Genomic DNA, 11305 nt, shown 5'->3' on the forward strand with positions numbered 1-11305 from the left:
GTTTTTTGAGGAAAAAAAAATTAATTTACCCCTTCGATTTATGTTTTGGTACACTTTAATTCTAAAAGTTAAATTATGACAATTTTTATTATTTTTTGGTAAAAATTACACACTTTAAAAGGTTTACTGCCTGAACTAGACGTTTTTAAAACTTGAAAATCAATAATATACATGATACTAAGAGCTCGTTTGGATGAGTTTTTTTTCTTCAAAAACTGCTTTTTTTAAGAAAAAAAAGCACTTCTCGAAAAATTTCTGTTTGTATGCATGCTTTTAAAAAAAGCAGAAGTCATAAAAAAACCAAAAACTTACTTTTTTTCGAAAGCTAAAAATTTTAGCTTCTTAAAAAAACAGAAGTCAAAAATCAAATATTTTTTTCAAAAATCAAATATTTTTCTAAAAATCTAAATAACTATAGCTGTTATAAAAAATATTTTTAAAATAAGGAAGTGATAAAAAGAACTTTATTAAAAAGTGAATACAAACGGGCCCTAACTTATCTGAAAGTAAATTAAAACATTTTATTTTAGAATATTAAATTAAAATACATTAAAAAAATTTGCTATCAAAGTATTCTAATCATACTTATTAAGAAATTAAAAATGAAATTATTAAATAAAATATGTAATATTTTAAAAAATTAAAAAAACTTATTTTATTTAAATTTTTTATTATTTAATTCATTAATGCATAACATATCCTTGAGATATATCCTCCAAAAAAACAAAAAATCCTCGAGATATTAGTTAGAAAACCCTTATCAAGTAGTGGCATTGACTTGAAAATCGGGCTGGATTCCAAATCCAATTCAGGAGTCAATTATTATTTAGTTATTATTTTTTAGGGTTTAACTTTTCTTATGTTGTAGGATTGTAGAAGAGAAAAAAAGTAGAGAGAAGTTAAATGTGAGTCCCATATTTTATATTCAAAAAGAAAATAAAAATTAATTGGCACGGAAAACGAATTTGTGTAAAAAAATGGTGTAATCTCATGTAACATGAGAGTATTATTTTCCTATTTTTTAACGGAAAATCAAATATTTGGTGATATAAATATGTGACGTAAATGTGGGGTCTCGTATAATTCGGGGTAGTCTTCATTGTTCGCATTCAAACTTCAATTTGCTTTCTCTCACTTTCCATTTTCAAACTTTTCAATTAATTTAATTTAAAGTGACTTCGTCCCCACGAAACTCATATTTCCTCAATCCTGCAATTACCACAATACCCATATAAATATCTGCTAATAATTTAAACGATAATATATATATATATATATATATATATATATATATATATATATATATATATATAAAGTTATGTATCGTTTCAAAGAGCATAAAATTAGATCAGTTTAAGATAAAGAAAACAAAAATCAAGGGAAAAAAGTGGTTTTTTTTTTCTCTTTTCCTTTGATCTATCTTTATAATTACTTAAATTTTTTATCATGTGAAGTGTTATTGAATTAATATTTTTACTGTCGAAAGTGATTGTAATTGATTATTCTTGATAAAGGTTTTCTCTGTTTAATTGATTATTTAAATAATTCAATTTGAGTTAAACATGAAGCTGCTTTAACATATGTAAATGTAGGACTTCAATTTGAAATATTAAACTGGAACAATTTCATATTAATTAATTCACGTGTTAATTATTTATTTATTTATTTTCTTTTTACTCATTGGCTGCGCGAGACAACAAAGCCTAACCTCCCCCACCTCACTTTTTTACCCTATTCGTCTTAGTTTGTTTGAAGGGGGCAATATAGTCATTTCACGTCACCAACACCTTTTATATTGTCTTCCTTCTCCGACTCATTAGCCTTCAATCTTTTGGGATTTCATTTGCAAAGGATTCATTTTTTTCCTTTTGCCATTCGTTTTTTTCCTTCTCCCAGGATCAAAAGGCCAATTTTCTGTTTTCAAATTATTAGATTTTGAAAGGTTTTTAATTATTGAAACCTCGCAAGCAAAAATTCACGTTGAACACAAAAAAAAAAAAAAAAATCATTTTGAATTGTTCTATTAAAAGTTGTTGGGATAAAAAAAAAATTGGAAATTTTGATTCATTTTGAGCTAATTGGATCGTTTGTTCAATTGGGTTGTCGAATTTGAGGGAGATAAATTGTGGGTATCCAAGGATTTTTGGTTCTGTGTTGTTGTTGTTGTTGGGTTGTGTTGTGCTTCGGTGAAGGTGGATTATTTTGTTTTATCGTGGTGGTGATTGAAGGGAAACGGTACCGTCTGGTTGTGCTAGCTGAAGAGAAAATGGGGACTTGGGATTGTGGAAACGACAGAGGAGGGATGGACTACAGGTTTTGTGTGGCCGCTGGGGGCGATTTGTGGGTCAGCGTTGGCGAGATCGGTGGCGGTTTCAGCCATGAAAGTGAGCACGATTTGGCGCTGATGGTTAGTGATTTCTTAGAGAATGGAAGTAGTGGCGCTGAGTCTTGGTGCAGCAGTGACAGCGATTCTGGTCTCTCTGATTTTGCTCACCTTGCCGAGAAGATTCAGGTAATTATTTAAGAACCCCTTAAGTTTCTTTTTTTTCCCCATAATTTATTGTTAAGAATAATGTTGTTGTTGGTGTTAATGGTGGCAGAAACAGAAATGGAAATTACTTTTTCTTGTTTCTACCCTTTTTATTCTCTTCAAATTGATGGTTTTGGAAGTTTAAATGTGAACTTAGAAGTTGCTATAGGTGATATGGTATGGTAGCATATCTGCATAGATACTCTTGTTTACACCTTGTAATAATTTCTTTACATTTTGTTTTTATTTCCTGACCGCATATTATAGCTTCATTTTGGAAGCATAATCTTCTCTGATTATATATATATATATATCGTTAATCTTAAGGTCGCACCTCTGCTCTAAATTATAATTTATAAGCTATATATAATAGCATACAGACTACGTTTACCATCCCCATCCTTTTATGCCTTGAATAAAGGAATTGATTCCAAGATGCAAAATTTCTAGTATTACAACAACAACAACAACAAAAATCTGTTTGCTGGTGTATAAGTATTTATATGATTTTGGTGGTTCTACTTGATGTATTTATGAATCATGTAGTTATGGGCCGTGGGTTACTATCATAGAGTTTAGAGAATCCAGCTGCTTAAGTAGGATGTCCTGCCACTTTTCGATGAGTATAGTTGCAAGCAGTTTTTACTCCTTTCTCAATTATTTTAAACAAGGGACATTGGATTTTTGCAGAAAAAAAGGACACTAAATAAGAAGAATTACCTTTCTATAGTTCAATGTATAAGGAAATGATTTCCTGCTAACATTTACTTTTGATACATGATATTTTTCAACTTCCCTGACTTTCTTTTATGTCTCGTGGCACAGATCTGTAAGCTATCGGTGACTCAACATGAGAGTGACTTGCTTTCAGTTGTTCATTCTCTCTTACGATCAATGAATGAGACCAACCTTCAAGTTATGAATTCTGGTCCATGTTATGCTAACTGTATCAGGTTTTATCTGGTGAAGTTGATGAGACTTGCTGGCTATGATGCTGGTGTTTGTGCATCTAAATGGCAGGGTAGTGGCAAGGTCCCTGGAGGTATGCCATAGTCTAACTTTTTAATTTTACCAAAATTATGTTTCTACTTTTGCTTCATGGACTGCACATCCATAATTAAGCTGCCCCCATTGGTTTGCTTGCATTGCTAAATAAGAAACTTTCTGTGTTGTCTGCATCAAGTGCTTTTTACAATGTTAAGTAATATTATGACTATCAAGAGAGAGTGAAATGGCATATTTTGGATTTAGTCTTGTGTGTGCCACTATTTTATGTTTCCATTGTCTCAACTTGCTCATGTTTTTGCTTATGTTTCAATAAATGTTCGCTCGTTTAAACTTGTGGCACAGGTGATCATGAATATATTGATGTGGTGGTCAACACTAATTCTGGAAGCTCAGAGCGATTGATTATTGATATTGATTTCCGAAGCCACTTTGAAATAGCTAGAGCTGTTGATTCATATGATAGGATACTGAATTCGCTTCCGGTTATTTACGTGGGTTCCTTGATCAGGCTGAAACAATTTCTTGGAATAATGGAGGAAGCTACTAGATCCTCTTTGAAACAGAATTCTATGCCTCTTCCTCCATGGAGATCTTTAGCATATTTGCAAGCCAAGTGGGAATCACCCTACGAAAGATATACACATTCAGAAGGCAATAATATCAGCGACGGCAATTTCTTCGATCACAAGCAATGCTTTGGACATTTGAAGAGGCTGCAATCTTGTCTTCAGTTGGGAATGGAAGCAGAGAGAATGTTGAAGCCTAGAAACAGTGAAAGTAACAGGAGGATGAAGCCTGACAGGTGGAGGCACTCATTGTTCCGGCCTATTTGACATTTACAGATTTTGGCTTTGAAGTTCCCAAGAGACTGAGTGAAAAAGATACAGAATTTTGCGGCTTTCTTTTCCCTCTACGAAATCTTCTCCTAGCTTCCTAATAAGTCTGAGACATTCACAAACGACAGACAGGTTCATATAGGCACCCTTTGCAGCAATAAGCCATTTTATAATGCTTCAATTCTTTGTTTCTTTTCTCTGTGTTTGAGATGTTACACTTGTAGAGTCTAAGTTAGGGTGCCCAGTGAGAGTCCAAGGTATTGAGTTTTTGAACTGTAGCCGAAGCACAGTACTGGGTATCCTGTAACATCTGATAATTTATTCCTTGCCTCTTATATTTTTTGGGTCTGGGAAATTTTGGTACTACATGTTCTCTTCCAATCTTTCAATATATTCATTCTTGTCATGATGAATAGAAGTACTCTTTCAATTTTCCTTACCTTATATGTTACCGTAACTTCTAATGATGATTGTTTTGGATTTTGCGTGCTCAAAAAAATAAGAACACAGCTTTGGAACATGCTGTATTTTCGGTTACATTTGTGCTAGCTTTTGAATTTCTGTTGCTTGAAATTTTGATTTAAAGCTTGTTCCCTTACATTGCTTTTATTTCTGTCTTGTAGCTCTCAATAGCTTTATCCCCTCTCGTAATATGTGTGATTGCAATTTGCAACCAAAGTAAAAAAATAAAAAATAAAGCTAGAATCTTCAAGTGTATTTTGGTCTAAATTGGCTGCGTTTGTCGAACCAACTTGGACACGTGAAAAATGAAGCTTGAATCTTCAAGTCCATTACGGAGATATTATTTTATGGGTAAAAGAATTTCTCTAGTCAATGAATCCGGTGAGCCTAAAACAACTCAAAACGACGTTGTTTTGAGATGAAAATCAAGATGTTTTTGTAATTATAATATATTGCAGAGTTATATTGTTTTTATTATTATAATTTTTTTAATCTTATAATTTCAAAACGACGTCGTTTTGAGTTCATTGGAGATAATTTTATTTCTGATGACTGAAGAAATATTTTTTCCTTATAACTTAAACAAAGATAATGATTGCGATAAAATGGGTATCCAAACTGATCTGCTCCAATTCAACTTGATGGGTCATATCTTTTTCTGATCCAAATAATAACTATGCATCGGGCTAGTATGGGGTTTTCAAAAACCCATTGGGTTTCTGGGTATTCATATCATCAGTTAATTTGAAATTAATAATAAATAAATACACAGCTAGAGGCAAAAAGATCCCTTAAAATTTTTACCCTTACCGAAATGTTGATTAATCTAACCGTATATATGGAAAGAGATGTCATTATTATGCTGAATTCACCCAAAAATGGTAGAGCCACGTGCATTAGATTACTCTTCCTTTTTCACACACTTGGTAATAGACTTTCTTTCTTACTAGCAAGAAAAAGGAAAAGTAAATTTGCAAAGAAATAAGAAATACAGAAAATTCATGGGAAGAAATATGAGTGGCTGGAATAAATTTATTATTTATTATCTTTATGAATATATGTATTTATCAAAAATTTAATTATTTTATTTTTTATTCAATAGCATAACTCTTCAAAAATGAATCTCTGAGGTGCAATTGCCAAATATGTAAGTGGGGCAAGTCTACAAATTTGGTCTGGGAATGAAATAAATAAACGTATGCAGTCTTTAACGTTCTTGCGTGGAGTTAGTTGTGGACATTTGTCCTATCATCCTCAATGTAATAAAATATTTGAAACATTTGTCCTAAATCGGTTTTTCTTCTTTCTTTTTTTTTTGGTAAAATTTTTTTGTTGTTGATAAAAACTCTTGAGTTAAATCATATTCATATTTTATGATGAATATGATTAAAAGTAAGGTGAAAACAATAAGGTATTTTAGATTAGTGTAGTTCGTTTATGTAATTTAGTTGCATCTTATAATGATCTCATGAAGTTAAGTGGTGATAAACATTGATGGTCTCATGATCTCATCTCAACGGTCTAGAGCTAAAAGCTTAGAAGTATATAATATTTGCTATCATTGAAAATCAATTTATTTTTTTGAAGCTCATAGATAGTTTTCTTATGTGAATTTTTATTAATATAAGTAATATTTTTATATTTTTAATATGTGAACAGTAAAACCGGTTGAACCCGGTTGAACCAATGACCCAGTGACCCAGTACCTCGACCGGTTCGATGACCGGTCCGAGTTTTAAAACACTGGTCTCATCTCTTTATGTCTATCTCTTTCTTAAAAGGACTTAAATTTGTGTCTTTTAAAATGACATACACTTATCTCTTAAAATAAAAGGGTTTAAGTTTATAAAGTTACTTTAAATAACTTTATCTAATATTTATCAAAATACATACAAAAAAGTGTGTGAAATTCATATGAACCCATATGAAAAAAAAAAAAAAAAAAAATATGAAATCCACATATTTTTATATGTGTATTTTAGTAAATATTAGATAAAATAATCTAAACTAACTTTATAAACTTAAAATAAACGAACCTGTATAGTGTATTGTTACGGTTATATTTTCTGTAAGACTGTAACTGCTGGGAATGTACTTTCTGCCTAGGAAAAGACATACTGCTATCTTTTGCTTATCCGTTGCATGACTCTTGATTCAAACCTTGTTCGTTTAAATTGTCTTATTGTCTATTAACTTATTACTGAAAAAACATGGTAGAAAGTTATTCATGGTGTACGATTAAATCTGATTGACAGCAATTGATCTAAACTTATGTGGGGTGTATCTGCACAGAAAAATTACCATCCAGATCCAGGTAAGGTTGATTTAGAATTCGAGAGTATAAAAAAGAGAGAAAATTAAAATCCCAGATAACCATCATTCAGCCATTCAAACCAAAACTTAGGATAAACAACATAAACGTCTTGAAACATGTTGAAACACAGAGAATTACAGATACAATATATTGCTTAAGCTTAACTCTTATAGATAATGAAACCTACAAAGAAAACATTTAAAGCTACTTGAATTTCAAAGCACTCCTGTTCTGACTTAGCAAATAAGCATTCCCTGCAGTAAGCATAGCACAAAGAAGATTTGTTTAACATATGGTTCTCAGATTATAAAAGCAAATCAGTTATGTAAATTAATTACCTTTTGATCTACTTGTCAATTACAACCACCCCACATTTTTCCAAGACAGCTACCACCTGTCGCTGGGTTTCATAGAAATTCCCATTTGGATCATAATAGTACTGCACAAAAATGTATAGATTTCTATGTATTAAATAAGGCTTTAATAGCTCTACTGTTCCTGCAGATTAGAAATTTTGCAGCAACACTTATTTCCACTAGGATACGTTTCGTATTCTGGAATTTTTTTTATTCCAAAATCCGACTCGGTATCTTAATGTTAATATATTTGCTACAACTTTTTTCCATTTGCAGCCACAGCAGAAACGAGGCATCTTTAAATAATGTTACAATAGATCAAAACTAGTATATCACATATAAATCAATGTAAGATGATGTCCTTGCTACAACTCCCATTATGTTATCACAATTTATAAACAAAAATATTAAAAAACGATCAAGAAGGTGGAATCAAAGAGGATGATTACCCTGTAGATTCTGCCACGCTGTGTGTGGCGTTCTTCAGCAACCCATCCTGGAAGCAACCATCCATAGCCAATTGAAGTCATGTCATGAAAGGTGCACTTAGTTCCATGTTGCAACCTGTCTCGAGGGTTTACTTTCTTTATTTTGTCTATGGTCTTCCTTGTCAACTCAGAGATATCTTCAGTGTCGCTCTTCCTCTTTCCTTTTCCATTGCTTTGCTCACCAGGCTCCATTGTTGAGATTTTACAGCTCAGAGTTAAAATTGAAACTGTTGTTACGCTCAGAGTGCAGTGTGCCTTTATATATGTGATACATATGTCACGAGAAAATATTGATTATTTTAAAATTTTATTTTATTTGTATAAGTTTTTTTTAAGTATGCTTTAAACCGAAACGTCACGAGTTCGAATCCGAAAAACAATTTTTGTGCTCATACCATAATAATATATATGTCTTATTAACATATGGGTTTTATAAGAGTTATGTTGTAGGAAAAGTGATTGTGTTATGTTATAGAGATTCGTTTTGCGTGCCGAAGTTCTTTTTTGCTGCGGGTCCCACAAAATGTTGTGTGTGTAGGAAACTTTTTGTGGTCATGTTAAATGATAGATGATAAACCCTTAACATATATATCCAATGTAGTCTTCTAAAATCAGATTTTACTATTTGTGCTCACACCATAATGTCAGAGCAAAACAACCATTAAATAAGGGAATTGAAGAGCACAATTTGCAAACTACACAGATCAAAGAGCAAATTAAACTTAAAGATCAGCAGTAAAGAGTTTCTAAGTAACAGTGAGTTTCTCTGCTGACTAGTCGAATTTAAACAACAGAAATTAAAAAGTTTCCCCAGCAAAGATTGCTGAACTTGATGAATAAAGTTTCACTGAGCTTCATTGGGATGGAATAACTTCATCAACAAAAGCAAGGTATTCAGGATCACTAAGCCAAAGCATTGCAAGATGAATTGGGGAAGTGAAAAGCCTATGGACCTCTTCAACATTCCATATAGTGGCTTCAGCGTTGCTCCATTTAAATAAGGAATCCAATGGCTTCTCTTCATCTTCACTGCCAAACCTTGATTTATCCCATTGCTTACAAAGCATGTGAGTAAGATAATGCAATGGCTGCCCATACATGTTCTTCAAGGTTTTGGCCAAACCTTGCCAGTTAACAAGCACAGCTTCTGTCAGACGAGCTCTTGGAATAGGCATTTTCTTCATGTACTTTTGGTATTTCTTTGCAAGCTCTACTAAAGCATCTGCATTACAAAATAATTATTTTCTTTCAGGTGTTTTTGATATTCCATTACTATATATATATATATATATATATATATATATATAAAATGAGTTTTATAAAAGTTATGTTATAGGAAAAGTAATTATGTTATGTTATAGAGATTCGTTTTCCGTGCCTTAATTAGTTTTTTTTTTTTTTGCTTCAAAAAATGCGAGCCTCACAAAATATTGTGTGTGTAGAAAAAATAATTGTATCATGTTACATGATGAATATAAACCCCATAAATAATAAGATCATTTTACAACAGTATTAAACTAAAAAGTTTGATAAAACTTTTTGTCTCTTACAGTTAATTTCCGCCGATATATTTGTCTCTTAATTGTGGTATTTTAATCTCTAACATTGAATTTTGACTTTTCTTTTTTATCAAAATCTATTGAATAAAATTGATTACAATTTGGGTAGGATTCACAACAAAGAGTGCCTCATAATCATTCTTCCAAATAATAGTGAGTAAAAAAATGTATAACGCGAGTGTCAGGTGGAGTCAAACTATTTTTTAGGGTGAAAAGTTGATAATTTTAAATTGATTAAAAAAAGGAAAAAAAATGTTTGTCATTTTAAATCCTAACAGTTGATTTTTGTCAATCAGCGATTAGGATTTATTGGGTCAAACTAATTAATTAATTATTAATTCGTAATAAATTCTAATAAATCCTGATCATTGATTGACGCAAATCAACGATTAAGATATAAAATGACACAAAATTATATCTTTAAAATGACAAACGTTGTTCCCGAAAACAAAAAAACAAAAAAATTTGGGGTGACGAGTTAATAGAAGATTCTAAGATTTGAAATCCAAGTCATCACTTGATTCTGCCACCAATGCGTGTCAATATCAATGCTACGTAGTACGTACATTAACTCTTTATAACCAAGTAGTAAAGAGTAACTTTAATGGTTTCATGGGTAACAGAATGAAGAGTATTTTCTCATAATGAAATGGTCTGGTACATGAGTAAGCATTTCCATAAGCCTAGTATAATTTTATTTTTGTAAGAAAAAAAAAATGTTAATGACCTTGTGCAAGGGGAGGAAAATGTGTTAAGTAAATTCGCTTGGGAATTCAAATAATTTTTGAAGAGATACGGTGTCATTTAAGTTGAAATTCTTTATACAACTATACGATTGAAATTCATTTGAATATTTAAAGAAACATTTTTTTATCAATTTAATCTTTGAAAGTTTAAATCCTCAATCATTTAAAATCTCTGTGTATAATTGAATTACAGTTGTACTTAACATAATCAAGATCTTTAATTATTACATTTGATGAATATATATATAAAAAATTGTAATAAAAAAATACGGTAGAAAAGTAGACATCAAAGTGTATAGCAAATGGATATAGTTTTTGCTAATTACCTCGATCAACACTTGGTTTGGACTTGAATGGTTTTGCCGCTTCATCTGGTGAAAGCTTCTTCCCCTTCCCATTCTTCTTGCTCCTAAGATTTCCCCTGTCGACTGTTGACCCTTTTTCATTTCTCTCCCTTAGCCTTGAAATGTTTTCATCAGACTCAGTTTCAGAGTCTGACACCAACATATGTTTGTAGCTCGCAGGACGATAGCGCCGTAACATTTTGAGGTTGTTCAATATGTTATGGCTTTTGGTAATGAGATGTGTAACATTATATTAATATATGGGTTTTATTAATCTCCTTCCACGTAAGATAATTATCTTATGTGGTAGAGAGAAAATGAGTGGGTCCCACAATTACAAGAAAAAAGAAAAAGAAGAAAAAAGTGGGGTGCGAAAATCGATGTGAGAGAAAATGAGATAAGTTACCTCATGTAAAAGGAGAGTAATATTTCCCTTAATATATATACCCTGAGGATGTTGGCAAATGCTTTGTATTGCCCATATATGGCTAGTGATCTTAATTTGCAAGGTTTCCATTTTGCTTAATTAATGTATTCCTTATGAGTTTATGACACTTATCACTTTGATTATCAACAAAGTTATAAACATATTGCAGTGAACCACCGTGTATATTTGTAAATTGATGTTTTAAGTGGGAGGAGCAGTTAATTAAAGGAGCTTA

The 11305-nt window shown here is 31.5% G+C and overlaps 2 protein-coding genes across 2 annotated transcripts; one reads left to right on the plus strand and one right to left on the minus strand.

The window, feature by feature from the left end:
- Positions 1–1853: 1853 nt before the first annotated feature.
- On the plus strand, positions 1854–4770 carry LOC133285179 (uncharacterized). Its single transcript, XM_061482366.1, has 3 exons — positions 1854–2512; positions 3356–3572; positions 3881–4770. Exons 1-3 carry the CDS (start codon positions 2267–2269, stop codon positions 4369–4371), a joined length of 954 nt encoding a protein of 317 aa, XP_061338350.1. The 5' UTR covers positions 1854–2266; the 3' UTR covers positions 4372–4770.
- A 2540-nt stretch (positions 4771–7310) lies between these two features.
- On the minus strand, positions 7311–8186 carry LOC133285146 (uncharacterized). Its single transcript, XM_061482320.1, has 3 exons — positions 7956–8186; positions 7501–7589; positions 7311–7404 (listed from the first exon to the last, which is right to left on the minus strand). The coding sequence occupies exons 1-3, from the start codon at positions 8184–8186 to the stop codon at positions 7311–7313; spliced, it is 414 nt and encodes a 137-aa protein (XP_061338304.1).
- Positions 8187–11305: the final 3119 nt, after the last annotated feature.

The sequence above is a fragment of the Gastrolobium bilobum genome, unplaced genomic scaffold (genome assembly GCF_033153095.1).
Source record: "Gastrolobium bilobum isolate Gb01-03AN ecotype WA unplaced genomic scaffold, APGP_CSIRO_Gbil_v1 utg7917, whole genome shotgun sequence".
NCBI classification, from domain to species: Eukaryota; Viridiplantae; Streptophyta; class Magnoliopsida; order Fabales; family Fabaceae; genus Gastrolobium; species Gastrolobium bilobum.

What these genes read in the sequence shown, in the direction of transcription:
- LOC133285146 (XM_061482320.1), bottom strand. Translation starts at nt 8,186, where the DNA reads ATGGAGCCTGGTGAGCAAAGCAATGGAAAAGGAAAGAGGAAGAGCGAC. An exon ending in AGCGTGGCAGAATCTACAGG is followed by an intron (nt 7,590 to 7,955) that starts GTAATCATCCTC and finishes ATTTTTGTGCAG; the next exon opens with TACTATTATGATCCAAATGG. An exon ending in GGGGTGGTTGTAATTGACAA is followed by an intron (nt 7,405 to 7,500) that starts GTAGATCAAAAG and finishes TGCTTACTGCAG; the next exon opens with GGAATGCTTATTTGCTAAGT.
- LOC133285179 (XM_061482366.1), top strand. Translation starts at nt 2,267, where the DNA reads ATGGGGACTTGGGATTGTGGAAACGACAGAGGAGGGATGGACTACAGG. An exon ending in ACCTTGCCGAGAAGATTCAG is followed by an intron (nt 2,513 to 3,355) that starts GTAATTATTTAA and finishes CTCGTGGCACAG; the next exon opens with ATCTGTAAGCTATCGGTGAC. An exon ending in TAGTGGCAAGGTCCCTGGAG is followed by an intron (nt 3,573 to 3,880) that starts GTATGCCATAGT and finishes CTTGTGGCACAG; the next exon opens with GTGATCATGAATATATTGAT.